The 21681-nt window shown below is 39.9% G+C and overlaps 1 protein-coding gene across 14 annotated transcripts in view; it reads right to left on the reverse strand.

The window, feature by feature from the left end:
• The window catches only part of EMSY (EMSY transcriptional repressor, BRCA2 interacting), a 41810-nt gene extending 20664 nt beyond the window's left edge, over positions 1 to 21146 (reverse strand). For 3 of the 14 annotated variants that reach the window (XM_085074247.1, XM_085074211.1, XM_085074205.1), the window contains exons 1-9: positions 20987 to 21143; positions 19869 to 19977; positions 16356 to 16455; positions 15641 to 15715; positions 13237 to 13412; positions 11828 to 11980; positions 7348 to 7607; positions 2679 to 2943; positions 403 to 672 (exon numbers count right to left, since the gene is read on the reverse strand). In XM_085074247.1, the coding sequence (XP_084930373.1) occupies positions 403 to 672; positions 2679 to 2943; positions 7348 to 7607; positions 11828 to 11980; positions 13237 to 13412; positions 15641 to 15715; positions 16356 to 16455; positions 19869 to 19938 (1369 nt within the window). In that variant the 5' untranslated portion in view covers positions 19939 to 19977; positions 20987 to 21143. Of the gene's footprint in view, positions 1 to 402; positions 673 to 1039; positions 1136 to 2678; positions 2944 to 6963; positions 7105 to 7347; positions 7608 to 11827; positions 11981 to 13236; positions 13413 to 15640; positions 15716 to 16355; positions 16456 to 19868; positions 19978 to 20986 lie in introns of all 14 variants that reach the window. The other 11 variants (XM_085074195.1, XM_085074176.1, XM_085074228.1 and 8 more) reach the window with 8 other exon arrangements.
• Positions 21147 to 21681: the final 535 nt, after the last annotated feature.

The raw sequence follows: 21681 nt of genomic DNA on the forward strand, positions 1-21681 counted from the left end.
GGACCAAAGAAAATAATTAAAATGTGGAGTAACTTCCTTTTCCAGCTGATATAGTTGAACAACTCTTGGATCTTCAGAAAACTGCTGTGTTCCAGGTTGCCAATCACGCTACTTTTGAAGTTATTTACATACCTCTCAACCTCTAAGATAAAACATATACCTCAAGCATGGTCTGTAATACCAAACAAGAGTGAAACAACCAAATTCTTTAATTACTGTTACTTGAAAACATTAAAGCATACTCACTATCTACCTATATTCATGTTTAAAGCCAAGTCTTGTACTCAAAAAATGATACCTTCATGACCACTCCCCCACATAAATTTTGGGACAGAATTCTGCCCTACTTTCCTGAGTTGCAGTTAGACCTCACCAATGTGACCCAAGATCAACTCCAACTACCTGATTCCTGTTTGATCTGAATGGTGGGCTTGATGCCAGCTGGCAGCTGAGATTGCTGTGGCTGCTGCTGGGCTACAGAACATGGCACCAGCTGCTGCTGCGGTTGCTGCTGCTGCTGCTGTTGGGCCTGTTGGACTTGGTGCAGCTGCTGTTTGGGAGACTGCTGATGCTGTTTGGGAAACTGTGCTAAGATCTGAGTTGGATTCCCAACCAAACCTTTTGGGGAAGGTAGTCTGGTAGAGGCAACTTTAATTGCCGATGTAGACACACCTGTGAAAGAGTAAATGGTTTAAGATTGAACAGTGCAATGGGAAAGAAAAGCATTATAATTTCTAAAGTAATTTTGCATTTCAACTATCTTTCTTACTGAAAAATGCATTGATATATGTGAGGATATAAAGTTCCCACACAGCAGAAGTACTCTGTTAGGAGGCAAGAGAGCTTTACACAGATTTTCAATGTGACAGCAGAACAGCAGATAATGGAAAGACTACGATCCCAGTCTACTTCTACACTTTTTGTAGTACAAATAATAACATTTTGAAAGTCTCATCTTTAAGCTTCAAAACAGCAAAATACCTATAGTGAAAGTACTTTTAATATATCTATACACACACACATAAATATTTTTAACAACCTAGTTTAGTGGAAGGTGTTTCTGCCCCTGGCAGAGGGTTTGGAGCTAGGTCTTTAAGGTCCCTTCCAACCCAAACCGTTCTGTGATACAATGATTCTAAAATAATGATGACAAAAAGCTGGAGATAGGAGAATGTCAAATATCAAAACCATCAATATTGGAAGGAAGTATCTGTTACCAAGAGTTAGTTGGCATTTTAAAAAAATCAAGTAAGGGTATGTAAGTTATAAAACTGTGGGACACCTGTTTTGTGCTGTTAGGTTAGGTGATCTTAGAAGTAAAAGTGATTAAAAGAAATCTGCAGTAAGATGGAAAGACAAAGTTTCCAAATAAATCTTATTACTTATTTCTGTCATTCCCCTACACAGCTGTCACAACAGAAAAATTTGGCTTTGTATATAATTCTAAACTGCACATCCGTAAGTACCAAAACAGACAGACAAAGTGGCTATCTTATGAAGGCAATTTTTAACTAAATCCCAGTTGTAGTGGAAAACAGAAACAGATGGCAGTCATAATGACACAAATCATAGTAAATGTACAGTTCTGGCAATCTAAATAAGCAATCCTTTTCTCACTGCATCATTTAAGATGGTTACACCATTTTCTTGGGCAGCTCTTTTAATTCCTGAGTTCAACTTTACATTTGGAGAGATCAGTTCATGTCACAAAACTTTTCACCAGCATCTTCTGCAATAACATGGACAGTCTTGGGAAAAAAACAAACTGTTAGAGATATTCTACCTAATGTACTTTGGCATTAAAGTCTCTCCCATGATCAAACCCAACTAAAAATCAATGGTTCAAACAATATGAAAGCCTGCTGTCAGCCCTTTTGCTCCACAGATTATATTAATACAAGCAATAGGGAAGGAAAATACCTCCACAGCCTTGATACAGCTACCCAATATTTTGTGGAATGGAACAAGAACGGAAAATACAGACAAGGAAAAATTGTGATCTAGCACTTGTCATTGTCAGGCAGTTTTCTTTCAAGTGCTGCTCACTAAGGCTTATTCATTCATCCATTCATTCACAGCTTCCCTTTCAAATACTCGCTGGTGGCTGTGAAGCTGAAACAGTCAAGCTACCATACACAATTGGAATTTGAAATCAGAAACCTAGGAATTTTAAATAGGCCCACTCAGGTCTTAGTTATAAAGGATTTAAAACTGACATGCTGATAAAATACACCAATAAAACTGTGTATACACTTCTCTACCTTTCAGAATTGTCATCTGGGCATGCTAATAAGTTATATTTATTCGATGTTAACTTTGCATATTTTTGTAAATCAGGCTTTTAGATATGCAATCATCTTCAAATATCGGAAATATACACTTTCTATGCATCAGGTAGAGTTCTTAAAGCCAGTCATTTTGAGGTTATATTGTTTTAAATCTAGGTCACCACATCATCTTTAAAAAGAGGATCTGCACATTAACTGTTGATGTAAAGAAGAAAAGAGTTAAACAAGAACTTTTGTGGAGTCTCTTGGATTACTTTCACCAGCAGACTTCTTTCACATGTCTAGTGCTTTACTCATCATCCATAAACATAAAGCGCATCTCCCCTATGCTATTCTCAAAGCAAAGTCCAAATCCTCAGTGAAAGAGCCTTTATAAGAGAATTGCCATACCTTGTGCTACTGTTGACATAACCACTGATGGTGTGGACGACACTACAGCAGTCACAGCAATAGTATTTGCATTGCAGGAGGGAGTGGAACAGCTGCTGCTGCTGCCCACAGAGGACTGGGGAGCAGTGATAACCACGGGCTGCTTTTGAGTAGTTGAGGCAATGACTGATGTTGGGACAAGTTTTGTAACTGCTGCATAGTTGTGGGACTTGGAAAGGATGTTGGGTACAAAAGTTGAGCTTGGAGAGGTGGTTACTATTATCACCTGAAAAAAGAAAAAAAACAAGAAGAAATTCATTTGTTCTTTGCATTTACTCAGAAGCACTGAATTTCAGTAACATGTATGTGTATTTAGTTTTATGGAGACATGTTTATTAAGAGCTTTTAAGAGTGTCAATCACGTTTGCTTACAAGAAAAACATCTCAGTTATTTTGGAAAAGTGGTAATTAACATTTTCTTAAAATTAGGAGGATTTTTTAAGGAAAACAATTACTATCCAATTAAAGCAGAATTATCTCGTGTCTGAAGGCAAACAGACAGGAGTGAACTTGACTTCATTAAACTGGGCCAGGAAGCTTGAAACCCATTTTAAGAGAAACTGAATGTATTTCCAGCAAGTTTTGAGTGCCATTCTCCCAAACCTTACAAAAATATCAAGAAATGGCAATGAGAGTAGATGATTTCTTTTCTCCTTAAAAATTAACAAGCACTTGCTGAGTCAGTAATGGGTAATGTTTTTGATCTACAAGGCTGTAAACAATATTTCATCAGTGAAAGGAAAACGCTGTAGGCTTGAAGCAATTTCTGCTTTATTTAGTGCTCTCAATAACATGAAATTCTGAAAACCACCTGTCTGAAGAGAATAAACATCACCCCAGTGTGAGTTACAGTAAAAACTCCACGAATCTGATATGACACAGAAAAACAGAATTCATGACAGCATTAGAAGAGGTCTGTCCTTATGCAACTGACCTAGAAAACTAGGCATTAAGTATTGAACATGGGGACTGTTTACATAAAGAAATTCCTTTTATTCAACTTATACATAATTTCTTGTACTTACACAGTTAAAATAGAAAAAACACAAAAATACAACATATTTTGAGTTTATCATGCAAGAATATTGAGAAATTATGTTATTAATGCTATTGTTCCAACAAAGATTTTGTTTATTAAAAACTTGAAAATTTAAACTTATTAATGATTCAATGCAACAAAAGCCAATAGAAAAAAAAAGGTATAAAAGTAGGAAAGAAAACCTGTGTCAGCTCACACACAGTCTTACACCACTAGCCAAGCACTACTGAAACCTTGCCTGATAAAGAAATAATATGATAATGACACCAGAAACAGACTTAAGTGACAGATCAAGCAGCAAGAGATTAAAAGTTTAGAATAAGAAAAATGAAAAAAAAATTAAAAAAAGGAAATAGCCACATGGATGGAAGAAAAGCAGCAAATTTCACCACCATGGCTGGTTTTGCCTCTCCTTTTGCTTCAGCTCTTAGTTTGATGGTCTCTGCTGCTTAGCTGAACCTTTAATTTCTTAATCTGAGGAAAACCAAAACCTTACCACCCCCACAAGTTACAAGTTACAGGTTGACCACAACTAACCAGTGTCTGAAGGACAAGGTTTCCCCATTCTGCTGCTTTTCTACTTGATTGCATTCTCCACTGTGAACATTCTCTCTGCATCAGTCTCATTTTTGTGTTCTGCCTAATCTGGACTTAATCAAAATGCCTTTCTCAAATGGCTCTTAGGCTACAAACATGCAGAAGAGCTGAACATGACGGAGCTTGTTCTAATGTGAGAATTGGAAGTGAAAAGATTCTACAATATGCCTCTGGAGTTTCATCCTGTTCCTTAAACTGTCAGTTCTTCCCAGCTGTCTGAAGTTTAGGGTCAGCTCCATTCCACCAGGATAATTAATTTTGGAATACAGTCAAAGGACAACTTGCAGTTAAAAAAGGCAAATTATAAATTAATGTGAATATAAGCTATACTGCAACAGGGCAAGTTCAGCATCACAACTAAGTACAGATATGCAGAATGAATCTGGGCATAATCGCAACTCCTGTAGACCATTGCATTTACTTAAGTCCAAGACTGTCACTTAAAACCACTTAATTTAATCATGCAAGGAATAAAGCATGTAAAGCATTACAGTTCAACAGTGACTGCTATACTCTGACGAAGCAGGTTTGGGTCTATTCTATCTCATCTTTCAAAATTAACAGAGCAGAGCAAAGTTTAGTAATCTTCATGTATGAAGTATATCCAGAAAATATAGAATTTAGGTAAAAATTTAGAAGTATTAAAATTCAAATCACATTATATTTCTGAAATACTATTTTCTCACATATGTTGAAATGATCCAAATAATCTCATCATGGACAGCAAAACTACATCCCATGTTTAACAGCACAGAAACTGACCAAGTTAAATTCATACACACATACACAAAAGTCAAGGTGGTAATTTTGTTGATGCTGATTTTAATTGTTACAGTAAAATCTAATTCCCAATATGCGCTGAAATTAGTCATGTGAGCTCTAAGAGATGTCAAAACTTAGTCCCTGAAAAAATAAAGGCATTATAACCTGCTTCACTAGGTAGATTCCTTCTGTGTCCTAGACAGGCGACTTTATTACAAGAGAATCCAGAAAGTGGAGCTGTGACATTACTAGTTGTTATGACAAATCTTCCTCCAACCTACTAAAATGTCAAAACTAGTCAAAGAGCTGGCATGCAGAAACAAAGAATTTCATTCATATCCAACAACTTACACTAAAATTGGAAGTGTGCAGTTGGATATGAATGCACAAGATTGGCATTCAATTTAAAACTACTAAAGGGAATTTCTCCCACCAAAATGATCATTATTTATTTTAGCATATCTAAATGCAACCAAAGAGGGCAGTGTGACAAATTCAGATACAAATGCTACTCTGGCTGCCTAACGAAACAAGCACTGATTTTCCTGTCATTGCATATTAGTAAGACAATCAAATAAATAGAATGCAAAGCAAACTCTAAAATTTCCATCTCAGAACAAGCACAGGCTCAACGGCAGGAAAGGCCCTATCAATAGCCCACTCTTTGGGAGACTTAGTACGCTCTGTCTTTAACTTCTGTGATATGTAACACCTACACTTAATACAATCCTACATATATTTAAGGCAAAAAATTCTTCCTGCACAAATGATAACCCTAATGTGCAAGAGGATGGATAGGTTAGGTCCTATAGCAGCTGTGTATTTGCTGCACTGAATGCAGAACACTTAATTTGATGGTTTATACTCACTCATAGATTCCTCTTACACACTCATGTATTCAGAGATGAAATTTGATTAACGACACTGTTAAAGAACAGTCAATCAAATGAAAGCATCAAAGAGGCCTGGAGTGGGAAGAGGCCAGAAAGCAAGCTCTTTATTGCACACTACTTCAGTAAATCTTACTTGGTTTTAAAGTTTCCAAAAATCAGGACACAGGAACTCTGCCAATTAAGGCAATTAAGAAGACTAGTAGAACAAATACCATGCCAAAGGTTTGAGCTCAGTAGTCAAACTCTCACAGCTGGAAAAAAGTGCTTGTTAGCGGCCAGCCTACCATAAGTCTGTCAGTTTTGAGGTCAAATTAATTCCACAGAGACACTCCCCTCCCTGAAGTCTGCTGTAATTAATAACTGTACCAAGAATTAACTTGGTCTGAACCATGCATCTTTTTTTTTTACATTTTAAGAACAGAAAAATAGACACAACTGAAATGCCTCCTAAAGAATGGGAAAATAGTCATACCATAGATTAAGGACTTAAAAATCTAAGTCCAAATCAAAATTTAGACAAAGAATACCTATTTGGCACACTGCACTGTGGTGAAAGTTAGGCACACTAAGCTGAAATAATGCAACTGATTTTGACCGCTGTAACACTGTTAATGTAGAATGAGAAATGGCACACTAGTACTGAACAGAAAATAAAGCCCCCCAGTCTTTGACCAGCACCAAGAATACAAGCTTTATAGAGCCCAAAACCACTAATCTCTAGATAAAAGGCTTGGCAAGAGAAAGCCCATGCCATCTCTCCTGGAATTCTACTACTGCAAAGAATAATTATAAATAAGGAAAATAGAAATAAGAAAGATTACCTTTGACCAACAGCTGTTACCATCTGAAGGCTGTTCAGTGGCCTATGTGATCCAGTTCTCAGTGGACTAGTGTCCATATCACAAAACCCAACACCACAAATGGTACTAACTGGTAACCTTGTTGGCAGTCTCACCAGAGAGGCCAAGAATTGAATGAGCATGGAGACTGAATCCCCTCTCATCCCTAGAAGTGGTCCCTTCAGGTCAGGGTTGAGGCACATTGGTGGGGCAGTCTGGGGGAAGCTTGCACTCCCGCTGCCTGTGCTGTACCTGTTCTGTGGATAAAAAGAGGGCTTCAGTCTCCACGGCTGTCAATCCAGGTCCTTTCACATACAGGTGAACTAAAATCATACAAGAGTTTGGTTTTGCCCTTGTTTGTTTTAAAGAGGGATTACCTTATCCCAAGTGCAATCCTTAAAAAACAGCTAGTCAGATCACAGAAAGGAAGAGTCAAACATCACATCTTATTCACTGATAAAACCAGAATAAAGTAACATTTGGCAGCTTCCCCCACATACCTTCTGTGTTGTGGTGTTCGTTGTCTGTGTTGAGGGCTTAGTGAAGGTTATTTTCACAGGCGACATGTGTGGTGGTAAGGAGTTGGCGATGCTCTGCATTATGTTACTCATTTTAGGGCTGCCACTTACAGGCACTGTGATAGTTTTAGTGACAGGAGTCACTGCCTTTGGGACGTCTTTCAGGAGAACAGGGGAAGAACTAGAAGAATTCGTTCGCCGTCTTTTGCGGGGCTTTTCATCATCATCCAAGCAGCTGACACCTAGAAAATAAATACTTTTTCTAAATTATGTTTCCCCTGTCTGTAGATCTCAGTGCTTTCTGAAACACTACACCCTTTTTGAGTCTTACAGCCTCTTTCAAATAAGATAAAAAGAAATAAAGGATAAATTACATCTTATGTCACAACCAACCTGTATCACACCTCAGATGCTCTTAGTCCTTGATACAGGCCACACTTGCAGTGCCAGGAATCAAAAAGACAAATAACCCAAAACCCCAAGCTACTCAGTTCCAGGGTTACTTCACTCAGACTGAGAGACTAAAAGAATGTAAGAGCCAATAAAGGGTTTTCATTCTGTCTTCAGAAGTCTGACTAGTCAGACTACACTCACAAGGTGACTGGGGTAATGCCACGCACATTTTAGTTTAAAACTTCACACTACATTGGTTTTTTTTGTAGTGGTTTTGTTTACAACACCTGGACTACCAAAGTTTATCCCCCTACAGCCTTCTTGGACTTCAGCTTTTTCACCTACTTTTACGTTATGTTTATCCATACACTACCCTTCAGCCTTTCATCTCAATACTGCATTTTGAGATGTAATCTTTTATTTTATTATATAGTTTAACTGTGAAGGTCAATTCTTACTTTATGAGCTTTTGCCTTCTTTGGTGCATTTTGTGCAACAGATATAAAATGGCACCTTAACACACAATCATGAAAAACAAAAGAAGTCCAGGCTCAAAAGAATTCATTCTTCCTCACAATCATCTACTGCACACATAGAAAAAAATCTGCTGCAATATTCAGCTGAGCAAAGGATAACAGCATGATTAATGGATCTTAAATCTGAATGAAACTTGCCGAAGTAGCAAGTAGTAACAGGTTCATAAATTAGTCTACATTACAGAAAGACAGAGTTCAATAACCTTGCAAACCTCTCACAGTTACTGGGTAGCATTGAAGGCAGGAAGGCTCTACAGAAGGATCTGGACAAGCTGGATCAATTGGCCGAGGTTCAATGACGCCAAGTGCCAGATCCTGCCATCACAATGACCCCATGCAGAGCTACAGGCTGGGGGCAGAGTGGCTTAAGGGCTGCCAAGCAGGAAGGGATTTGGGGATGCTGGTCAATAGCTGGCTGGATATGTGCCAGGTGTGCCCAGGTGGTCAAGGACAATGGCACCTGACCTGTACCAGCAATAGTGTGTCCAGCAAGACCAGGGCAGTGACCATCCCCTGGGCTGGGCACTGCTGAGGTACTTCCAGTCCTGGAGCCAGTTCGGAGTGCTTCCTGACAGAAGAGACATTGAGGTGTTGTGTACAGAGAAGTGAATGGAGCTGGGGAAGGGTCTGAAGGACCAAGAGCAGCTGAGGAAGTTGGGGGGGCTCACACGGGAGAAAAGGAGGTGCACGGGGGACATTCTTGCTCTCAACAACTCCCTTACAGGAGGGCGTAGCCAGGTCGGGGTTGGGCTCTTCTCCCAGGTAACAAACGACAAGACAAGAAGAAATACCCTCAAGTTGCGCCAAGGGAGGTCCAGATTAGACACTAGAAAAAAAAAAATTCACTGGAAGAGTAGTCAGGCATTGGAGTAAGTTGCCCAGGGAGATGACAGTCTGGAAGTGTTCAAAAGGTAACTGAATGAGACACTTGGGGATGTGGCATAGGGCTAATTATGATGGTGCTGGATTGACGGTTGGACTAGATGATCTTGAAGGTCTCTTCCAACCTTGACAAATCTGCAATTCTGTGATTTAGGCTTACCATGTTAACATGTTTTAAACCACTTAAAAAGAAAAACAATCAGAGATAAGCTGAAGAGATGCAATCCTGCCTATGCAGAAGACAATTGAAAATCTTGTTCCATGTGCCTGGGGCTTAAAGACAAAGAACACCATCACAGAAAAAAGCAGTCTTGCTGGTAATCAAAGCAAACTTGGTTGGTAGTCAATCTCTAATTAGGGCCACGATCTAATTATGGCCAATCTCTAATTACAATTACTAAATATTCTGGCACTCAAAAAGTGAAGTTGCAAGAACTAACATGGACAAGAAACTGCCCAGTACCACAATAGGCAATTTCTGAAAAATGGTATTCTCTCTCAGTAGAAGTAGCAGCTCATTAGCAGGTATGCTTCCAAAGGCTGACAATTGTATCCACACAGACAGGAAACTGAACCACGGAAGAAAAGCAAAGGCTTTATTTTAAGTTTGCTTTGGACTTCAAAATGTAGCTTTAGTTGGCTGTAGCAGTACAAGTGAAGTGTGGATCTACAAGAACAGATTTCAAAGCTCTAATAAACTATTTACTTTATGGCCCTGAACAAGCCCCATGGTTATCTCCATCTATAAAGCAGAGGTTTGATTACATAACCTTAAGGTTTATTATGGACAGGCTTTTAAATATTACTGTCAGTGTGCTATGCAAACTTAAAACTGTGAGCGCACTAATCATATTGAACATGTGCAGGAATTTAAAAATCTCAGAATCCATTTGAATCCAAAATCCACATGCGGCTACCGTGTTAGGACACAGTTGTTATTTTGGTGGGCCACCATGAAACAGAGAAAACTATTTGTTTGTGGTCCTCAACCACCAAAAAAAAAAAAAAAAATCAAATAATCAATCAAGAAGTAAGAAAGTAAGATTAAACTAACACAGCATTATTTTATGTTAAGTACAGCTCATTTCATCTTCTGTTTTCATTGGTGGGGTTTTGCAAGAACATTATTCTCATAATTTCATGTTAGAAATTGCATTATTGCATTTGTACGAAGTGTTCCACAGACATTTAGTTAAGATTACAGCCTGACTGTAATTCACATTTGGTAAGTAAAGAAGCACAGTCATGGAAAGGTTAATGGCTCAATCAGACTGTGACTTGGAAGAGGTTACACCACAGACCAATGGCGAAGTCCTGACTGTAACTCAGACCTCCCCAATTTGCTCCAAAGCAGACTTGTTGAAATCAATGTGACTGAAGCAACATACTCTGAAAGACATACAATTCCCTAAAAAAAAGGTAAATAAAAACAATAACAAAAAAATGAAGCATATGAAGTAGGGAAAAATGAAATCTAGGGACAGACAGCAAAAATTATCATCCCTCTATCAAGTGTCTAGACTGGTCTGATAGTACCATGTAATAATTCAATAAAGTCTACATTAAAATTTTAAGATGTTAAGAACATTCTCCCTGAGTCTTTAAACTAAAGCCCAGTGATTAGTTTATAGATCAAAAAAATGAAAAACCTTAATGTAATGGGTTTCATGGGCTAACACAGCCATTTATAATGGCTGTTTGCAGGTAACATTATATTTATGCACTATGTGGCCTTTCTGACTAGCTAGAAGCTTATACAGACGTACACATTTAGCATTAAAGACTAAAATAATTTTTGAAATACTAAAGGTATCCAGAACAAGCATAAAAATAGCATTTATTTAGTTCACTATTAATCTTTATTTGTTGTTTTGATAGAAGCAAATAAGAATTGATGGAAACATTTTAATAGTGAAATAAATCTACCCATGATGAGGGCAAATATATGAGAACATAACCTGCTTTTAGAACTAGCTGACTTATTAGCTAAACAAAGATAGAGACACACACACTTCTCAAGAAAAGACTGTTTCTAGATTCTATGCACTGGATTTCCAGATTCAAATACATGAAGATAGGCATCTGGTAGGAATTCGTATGAAGCCTTCACAGCTGCCCAGAAACATATGCCTCACTAAGACTGACTTCCAGATAAATCACAAAATAGCCAGACATAGTATGTAAGCACAAACCCTTGCCAAATTGCATCCAAAATAACAAGTCTCTGTCAACTGGGAAAGTGGAAAAGAGGGACCTTTTCTAACTCAAGTAAGCAACTACTATCCATTATTAAAGCAGAAAGAAGAGGGAAGTTCTCTGAAGAAGCAACTAGCAGAGTCACCTTAAAAACAAGTTCTCAACAAGATGGATAAGAAATCCACTGATATACAGAAATGTCTATATTCAATTTTCATAATATTTTTCACTTGTCCTTTTAGCTTTACTGCTCCTTGCAGCATTTTGCAGTGAATGGATTCATCCTGAACACAGTATCTCTGAAAAAGGGTAGCAATAAATTCCTTGTCTAGACTAAACGAAGGTACAAAGGCCTTAAATGACTTGCCCAAGGTCTGACCGTTTAACTCAGTCTATGCTTCAACCACACTTTCCCTTTCTTTCCCTTTTGTTTATCAGTTTCTAGTATCACTTACTTTTGACGTAAACAGTACTTCCACTTGGCAAGACGACTACATTGGAGGCTGGACTGGCAGGTCTGGGGGACTTCACTGTTGCTACACTGCCACTTGGAACAGGGGTAGATGTTGGGGTTGAAGTGGTACTTGTGTAGGAATAGCAAACCACCACTGAAGAGGAGAAAAGACACCTTCCATATAACTGAAGTGCAGAATCCCATTATTCTATCGCTATTTTTACAACTGAAATGGAAACCAAAGACTTACTGGGTCATTATCCCTGTATTTCCCTCTGCAATCCTGTTACTGTGGAATACTCCCCAGTTTGAGCTAAGCATGGCCACGGAATTAATGGTCTTCAAAGACAACACAGAAGTCTAACCTCCCCTCTTCCCATCCCCAAAAATCTGTGCTGCCAATGCGAGATTTTTTTTTATTATTCTGATGTTTTACTTTGTAATTTGTTATTTTTAATTTTAGCATTAATTCAATATGTTGATCTTTTTGCTTTTCTGTAAATGACTACATCTAGACTAGTAACTGATAGAAAAGTGCTAGTGCCTCTCAACAGTACATCTGCTGAAAAACCCAAAATATTCCTTCAGTAATGAAGAACTGATTGCGCTAATCAGCTTTTTTAAACCATTGCTTATAAGTAATAGCACAACGATTCGGTATTTCTCACAAAACCAGGATAAAAACAGCTTGTTTCAGGAAGTGTTACACATTCTCCAATTGTATGAAGCCTAATTCAAGCCTGCTCAGCCAAGCTAGCTGGAATGGGCACTACCATTATTTAAAAAGCCTAGAGAAAGCAGAATGCAACCTTTTTAATTGTTACCATAGCACATTTAATCTGAAGAAAAAGCCCAAAGCAGTATTTTCTTGACTTTCATCAAAACCTACCTGGCATTCTTAAAATAAAGCGTACTGAAACATCTCTCATCGCTTATAGAACTTTACAAAATCTTAAGCCATTAGTCCAAGACTTTAAAGTTTACAGAGTTGAAGAAGTTAATCAGTGAATGTCATTTCCGGACAAATTAGGATTTTTTATATTTCAGTTGCTAGAGTATCAATAACACAAAGCATTCAGATTAATGCTGCAGATACCACAAAGGTAGCTTAAAAAAACCCAGGGGTTTTATATTTCTGTGAATAATGTTTAATAAGAAGGATATGGATTTTTTTTTCATAGATTAATAGAATGGCTTGGGTTGGAAGGAACTTTAAAGCTCTTCCAGTTCCAACCCCTCACCATCAGCAGGGACACCTTCCACTAGACCAGGTTGCTCCAAGCCCCTTCCAACCTGGCCTCAAAAAAAAACCCTTTAATATTAAACACTTAAAATCTAAGGCACCGATTTCTACTGTGACATTGTTTTTACATTTCCATAGATTGCAGCAGAATCCCATCTTTCTCTCACCTTCCTTGCTTCCAGTTTCTGCAGGAACTGGAAGAGACGCATTGTGCTGAACGGCTGCATTCGCAACAGCATTCGCAGTAACAGTAAAAGCTGTTTGTGGAACAAGTCGTGGCATCAGCGGCACCAGTCGACGACCTTCTACGGACCACTCAGAAGAGCTGTTTGGTCCAGACATACTAAAAAGAAATGTACATTCTGTAAGTATTTTGACAAGTTTCCAAATACTCAGTATCTCATTTAGGTATATTTTTTTTCCAAACGGTGCAAGTCTAAAGGGCAGTTTAATACTTGGAGAGATGTTAACATACTACAGCACTAATACTCAACTTCCTTTATTTCACGAGAGCCCTTGCATTTTTCTTACCTCATATATAAAACCTCCCATTTTAAATTGAAGAGTTGATTCTTTGTTATTTTGTTTTACAGAGCCGTACAAAGGCCAGAGGTATGTGAATGCCATACTTAAATCCCCCACATTAGGTTAGCTACTAGTCAGGTAGAGCTGGTACACTCTTTACTTCTGGATAACAAAAATACCCGAAAACCCAATAGATTTCATAAAAGACTATTGAAATGGATTATGCTACAGGGAAAAACCCTCAGCTTCTAAGGCAAATCTTATTTTACCTGAAGAGTTTCTGACACTTACTAAAGTCGTCCCAAACAAGGTGACAGAACATGTAATTATTTAAATTCACCCTGAGCATCTTCCTAAACAGAAAACAGTCTTCTGTTCTGATTTGCTGCTAACCCTAGTACTTACACACACACACTAAAATGTTCCATAAAAGCACTGTTCTTATAGAGATTAAGTGGTTTTGACTGTTTTACATGGGTCATTTGTCAAATCAGCAAAACCAAAATGGCAAATTATTTTTCGTGCTGTAATGCTCTTAAGCAAATCAACCCATTTAATGTATTAATATATTCTAAAAAATAACTTCTCATATGAAATATTTCAAGCAAGTTGCAGCAAAAGCTACTACAAAGTAGTTTGTAAAGTGCAGAGGATCTGCTCTGTTGTTAAATCTTGATATGCTTCACCATTCCTCACACATATTCATATCATATAAAGGGAGCTACATAGCCTGAGGTAAAAATACACTGTAAAAGCAAAAAATAAAAGGTACAAAAGCTAGCAAAGTAGGCTTTCCTAGTGAGTTAGAGAATTATGTAAGTCAACTACTACATTACCAACCATTACTCATAAGAAATCACCACAGGAAAAATTAAGAAAAGCAGCACTTCAAAATTGCACCTTGCCTGGATTATAATATTTCCTTGAAGTGCAACACCACAGGAAAAACTATTCATGTTCTGCAAAATGCTAAGACCAGAAGTACTACTAAAAGGAAAAACTGATTCATGGAAAGAATGCTGATTTGACAAATAAATGCTTTCCATTATTTCCCTTCTTCACCCCCCCACCCCACCTTTCTTTAATGGACTGTAAGGAAGTTGGTGGGTTTAGGTTGGTGGACAGCATACTTCTAAATCTTTAAACTTGAACATTAAAATTCTTAAATGTCCTTCTACAGCACTAAACCAGTATGCTGATTTTGACTAGTCTTGGATCAAAAATTGCTAACTCCAAGTGTTCTGTTATTCCTGTGATTTCCCTTTTTTCCTTCTCACAACATCTAAGCTACAACAGTCAAGCTTTAAAAACCAACTGCTGTAACACAGAAAAAGAAAAAAAATACAGAAACAATGCAGCTCTGTTTAAAGACAGTCCCTAATAGTAAGATTGTTAAGTAATTATCAAAGATACATAACCACTTGATCTCTTGCTCCTCCCACCTCTCAAAATCACATGGAACTTGTGAAAGCAAATGCAAGGAGGAACCAGCCCAGTTGATGCCAGCACAGCAGCTACATCGTAGAGAGTGGTGGACACTGATGTCATCAGCTTGCTGCAGCTTTTTCTACTCTGACCATTTTTTCCCTTCTGTGCCGATACACTGTTTTCCACTAGTCTTCATCTTTCCTACATAGTTCAGCTCCTCTTAATACAGCCTTTCCAAACTGATTAAAATAAAACTAAAAGCAAAACAAGCAAAAAAAAAGCAAACATATTTATCCTACTTAGGAGCTTCTCTAGTTTCTCCACTCTTTGTTTATTCTGGTCTATCTTACAGAAGGGTCAGTATGCCAAAAAACTGTTTCCTACATTGTACTTGTACAAGGAATGCGATGGCCTCAGATCCAAAATGTAATGGTACTGAGTAACTGTTTCCACTCCGCTGAAGTAGATCTGATACAGTAATTCCTTCATCCATACAGTGTTTTAACTACTATTCTTTAAACCACCATCAATCTTCAAAATTCTACCACTCAGTTAAGGCATAATGGATTTTCCAAAGGGTACTTTTGGAAATCACACACAAAATGATCTGTAACTTACTTGTGTGCAATCGTTGTTAGTCGTTCATCATTTACTGCTCTCCGAACTTCAGCACGATGTCGCTCTGTTGAAATACTATTAAAAAACAATAAAGCAACACACTTTAATCAGAGGAAGATACGAACATTTATCTAAACATTCCAGCTAAAATTAAACTTAACAATAATTTAAGAGAAGAAAGGGAACAGGACTTTACATTTAAGAGACTGCCACTTAACTTTTGCTATCACAGTGAGAGAGAACTAATTATATTATTGCCCAAAAATATTACTGAAGAATGAAAAGAACATTACCGTTCACAGGGTATCTCTGAAAAACAGCTAGAATCCAACCTCCTAATGAGAGCAATACATTTAAAAGATACAGCAGAAAAATTCACACAGGATATGCAGCATTCTTTCTTGAGGTACCCTGGGCTCAAAGACAAGGTTTTACCTTGACAAAACCACAAGCCAGTGTACATTCATGACCTGGCTGTAATCATTCTAACACTCAGTATCCCACAAAGCACCAACAAACCAGTAAAGCTTCTACCACAGAAACATGGCTATTTTCCTTATTAAAAACTCCAAGCAGGACAGGAATGAAACCTCTGCAACAGGAAGAATTACTTCTCCAAATTCAGATTTACTTTGCGATTCTGATGAAAGAAAAAGCATGCAACACCTTCAAAGAAAACAGGTCATGGTTCTTAGTTAGAAAAGTTCAGGGTTACCTAAGCACTTTAGAGAGTTCTCCAAGAAGATCCTTCTTCTCTTTCGTAAGGTCTCCCTGTGCACGTAAGGCACTGATGACACCTGCATAGGCCTCCAGTTCTGAAGAATTAGAACAAATAACATTTCTATTCATTGCTTACAGCAAAGCGGGGGGGGGGGGAAACATGCTATTTTCCATATTACTGACAGTATCCCATTAATTTTCAAAATCATTAAGAGGAACATGTCTTTCAATTATTTAGTGCTTTTTCAAAACAGATTGATGATTTAGAACTCTCTCAGTCAATTACTCTGCAGCATAAAGCATTTCTATGAAGCAATTGTCTCATCACAGAGGATTATCTAGTTTATAAACCCAAATGAATGTGTCAAGCTCTCTCTGACTTGACAGTTCAGGCAAAAAGATTGAAGAAACTGTTTAGAGAGTAGTTCAAAATTCTCTTAACACATATCATTATTAAGAGTTCTATGGAAAAGCTTGGCTTGGAAAAGAAATAGACTATCAAAAGAGCAACTCTTTTTTTCTTAATGCCTTTCCTTAATTAGCATGGAGAACACCAGCTCTAGCTTGTTAAATACGATCATCATAATCTTTTCTGCTTCTTTATTTGATACGGTACAACTGCTTGAATCTGAAAGAAATGCAGTACACTGAATTAAACCTGCTCTACACAAAAGAAACAATCCAGATATTCTTAAACATGGAGCCATCCCAAAGATTAACTCACAAAAATGTGACTCTGATTTACCAGAAATGTGTAATTCTAGGTGACTGTGATGTCATGCCATCAGTGTTTTAAAAAAAAATGGAACGGTAAAAGGCTACTGATACTTTTAAATTTTGTCCTACTAAACAGGGTGAAGATAGAGCTAATACAAACAATGGAGGCTGCTAATTTGCCAAAGAATGACTTGCTATTCTCAGCTTCACACAGTTTGGGGAAACCAGAAATACAAATTCTTTTGATGCTTACATAGGTGCCTTTCAATTGACACCCCTATTTCACCCAGCCCAAACCCAAACCCCGCAACAGATCCCAGTTAACCAAAACCAAGAGTAAAAGGTGCAGGCCAAAACCTAACATCACTAAAGTTTGCTGCAAAAGAAAAGACTGATGCTATTCTGAAAAGCTTTCTGTTGAGGATTCCAAAGAGCTACATTTTACAAATGAAATCAAGGAATTCTGCTGATAAGAAGTTCTGCTCTCCTGTCCTGATTAAGTAGACAAAACAAAAAGCAGAATCACTTTGGTTCACTGTGCAGCCTGCATAGGGATGCTGAGTGACATACAGGAGCATTTACAGCTTCAGTTATGAAACGTTCGCCAATTAATGCAATGGTTATTATTAATATCAACATTTATTTAGACAACCATGTAACAATATTTACGACACTAATTATTTTCCTCTGTTAACAATTTAAAGTAATTCTCAAATGCAACCATATAATTATTTATCAAGGATAGGCTATCTTTTCATTCTGCAGGATAAATAAACAGAATCCTCTACATTAGAACTCTCAAAATATATGTCCTGGTCTTTTGGAAGCTTGTAATGATTACAGAACAGCTGTAACTTCCTCACCCCTGGGTCTATGCAATCACTAACTGGTGCATTCCCTTTCCAACAAAACACATCAAATAGCTAAAATGGATTTGGCAAGTAAATATCATTATTGCTAGTGTTAGGTGCTACCATCATCACCTCACTCAGTAATAAACCACAATCAACACCAGGTCCTGCATACCTCAAGATGCATTTCAACCTCCCCTACATCCCTGCGCTTCATTTCTGAAGGAATACTCCCACTACTTCTGAACCATCAGCCAAATGAGATGTTGGGCCATGAGCTGGAAAAGCAGGACAGTAGCCTCTAAAGCAGATGGCTACTGCTGGATGTGACTGTCACACAGCTATTGCTCCCACTGCCTGTGGCTCCTTCACCTCCCAGTCCCGTGGTGTGCCTCAGCTCACAGAGGCATTGCCTCAGCCATGCCTCGCTGGCAGGGCCCCCTTGTGGGGACACAGCTTATGCCAGCAAAACAAAAATTATTATTTAAAAATTTCTTTTCCTTCCTGTCAGCATAAGTTATGTCATTGAAGGAAGTGTAGCTGCAGATCTGTTTGGCTCAGCTGCACCAGCAAGGTTCTGCCAGCACACTGCCATCAGCTCGGGTTGAAGTTTTTTTTTCCATACTTCCACCCAGCACAGCACACCTTAATGATATTTAGTAGTATAGATCTGGTCTAAAGCTTTTGGCATTCTGCACTTTCTCCAAGTTTTTGTACCTCTTGAGCCTTGCTTAAGACTTAGGGCAGATCACTTTAACAGATTGTACAGTTTGTTGCAATGTTGTGTGCAACGTCTGCATCACTGTTTCAACAGAACACAAACCCCATTTTCCCAAGAAATGAAATTAAAAAGGCAAAAGAAGGGAAAATAAATTCTCAACTCTCAAAAATTAAACTGGATGGCTTCACAACATATGAGAATCTTGGCACAGTTAAGAAATACAGCATATTATCTGTTACCATTCAAGCAAAATAAGAACAAGAAAAGCTACCACATGATGGTCACAGGAAGTTAGAAGGAGCCTCAACTTTCTTCCTGACATTGTCTCCTAAATTATGGTCCTCAGAAGAAAGCCTGAAAAGAAATCTAAGGCTTTTTTATTTCCCTTCTAATATTATGCATCATTTAACAGGCAAAACCCCAAACCCTTAATTACATAAATTCAGCCCTAAGTTGGTTCAAAACCAACTGTGCTGGATCACGTCAAAGGTCTAACAAAGGATTCTCTCTCCTATGGTAGCCAAAAACAGATGTGTGAGGAAAGAGTAAATTTTTTTATTACTTTCCAGAACACAAAAGCATCTCTTTTCATACACTTAGATCTACAAGGACAGAGCACAAAAATATCTCCCAGTGTCTATCTCTTGGGCAGAGGCCTCAAATACTGAGCTACATTTGAAACAATGAAAAAGGTCCCTGTGGTTACGGCAGTTGAGTGAGGGCATCCCACTTCCCTGAGAACCTGTGTAACTGCATTTTTTTTAAATCCTGCTTTCTGTCTTCGCAATAGTAACTTTTAACACTTGAATTCAGTCCCACAGTGCCAGCTAAACCAGGATATTTTTGGGGGTACAAAAAGGTGTCTAATACAGAATTGGGCGGGGGGGAACAACCAAAAGCCCCAATAAAACAAAGTAAACCAACCCCAAAGGCTCTCCTTTCACAGAGAATCTTGTTGCATGTTAACAGTAACAAAAAACCCCAGCTCTGCAACACTGCAGCTAGGACATCCAAGAAAGATTTGACCAAACCAAAACAATTCTTCTCTACTCATTTTTTTGGGGCTGGAACTATCTGCCAAACATAATTTTAAGCCAGGGCTGGAAAACGCAGGAAATTACTTGCAAATTGCCTGTAGACAAAGTATTTCATGGAAGTGGCATGAAGGCAAATCTTAAAAGGGCAAACGTGCAGACCCACAAATTGTATCTTACTGTACCCAGTTTGCGAAGGATTCTCTTGCACTCATCCCTACTGAGGTCCAGAAGAGTTGGCCACACCACAGGCATCCTTCCCTTGTGTCTGTGCTCCCACAGAGCTCAGCCTCACTGAAAAAGGAATATAAATGATCAAGTTCATAATTTATTGATTTCCCAAGCCGATTAATGTAAACTCCTCTTAGTCTGCTCACAACTCCACTGACACATTCGCTCTCATCCCCACCCCAACCTTTGTAGTGGCATGCAGGAATTCAGCAGTTTCACAAGGGCATGGACTTCTTTATACTGTCTCGCTCAAATGCATCGCCCGAGCCTTTTTACCGAGTTTCCTATCTCTTTCTCAAGGCTTTTTTTCCACACTTAAACGCTCTCCAAATTGATGTTCAAGTCTCCTCCCTCTATGCAGAGTACCTATTAAAAGAGCTCTTCCATCGAACCGCACGTTCTCCCTTCCCCCCCGGGGAATGCATTTTGCGCCAGCCTATAGTATATGACAGGATTGCAAAATCGGCGTGAAAATTTGCTCTCCATGTACCAACACTAGACCCCTCCACCCAAAAAATACGTCAAACACGGGAACACCTCCTTGACCGATCCCAGTGCATCGGGATCCCGGGGCTGGCGGGCAGAGAGGGCGCATCTTCCCGATGCGACGAGGATAATAAACGAGAAAGAGTAGCCGGAGGCGAGCTGGGCTCGGGCCGGGCAGGGAAAGGCACGACGGGGGGGTGGGAAGGAGTGGGCACCGGGAACAAAAGCCCCGGCATCACTGCAGCTTCCAGCGGGGGACTGAAGTGGGGGAGGTTCCCCTAAAAGGACGCCCGAAGCCAGCCGCCACCCGGGCACTCCCCGCCCGCCCTTCCTGGGCCCCGGGCGCGGGGGACCGGCCGGAGCCAGCGGCGCTGGGTCCCCGCCGGGATCGGGGGAAGCGAGAGAGGGAGAGGGCTGGCGGCTGGCGCTGCTTCCCCGCGTGGGGCGGAGCGGCAGCGCTGGCGGGTGGGGGTCGGGGTGCTGCCCCGGGCCCGTGAGGGAGCTGCGGGTCCCCGCCGTCCGGGGAAGCGGAGTTGCCCCTTTCTCCGAAGCGGACCACCCTGGGCAGCGGGGCAGCGAGACCTACCTGACCGGTCGTGCCCAGCACATCGAAGGCTCCGCGGCGGCCTCACCCCCCGCAGCCGGTTCGCCGGTGCCGCGCTCGCATTTGTTTAGTGGCGGCGGCGACGGCGTTTACTTGGGTCAAGATGGCGGACGAGAGCGCTAGGCATGCGTGGGTGCCGCGAGGCACGCTAGGAATTGTAGTCTCTGCAGCACCTCGACCGTGCGGAGATGGAAGAAACAGGTACCAAGGCGGCGTTCGAGTGAGAATTGCGCATGCGCCCTGACGCAGAGCATGCCAGCAATAGTAGTTCTCTCGGTGTTTCTCGACGCATGGGAAGTGGCGTCCACTGTCTCGCCATGGCTCGGCGGGCGGGTACGGGCAGCCGGAGGGGACAAATCACCCCGCGTTCTATGCGCGGGCTGGGGCGCTGTGCGGGGTTCCAAAGCAGCCGTGTACCCCCAAATTCCAGGAATTGACAGCTGGCCGCCGCTTCTGGAACTAAATCTGGCGGGGGAGAACACCACCCCTACGCCATTTGGCCGTTTGCAGCTTTCTTAGAGCGGATGCCTGTGGCGAGCGGGGCTGTAGCGAACCGCGTGTAGGGAACAATGAGGGAATAAACTCCGCACCTACAGCCCCCTCACAGCCGCCCGGGGTGTCTCTGTTCCCCCAAGTACAGCAACGACCTGCACCCCAACACCGCGAGTGCCAGTGTC

This window comes from Lichenostomus cassidix, chromosome 1 (assembly GCF_008360975.1).
Source record: "Lichenostomus cassidix isolate B80296 chromosome 1, HeHo_3.0, whole genome shotgun sequence".
NCBI classification, from domain to species: Eukaryota; Metazoa; Chordata; class Aves; order Passeriformes; family Meliphagidae; genus Lichenostomus; species Lichenostomus cassidix.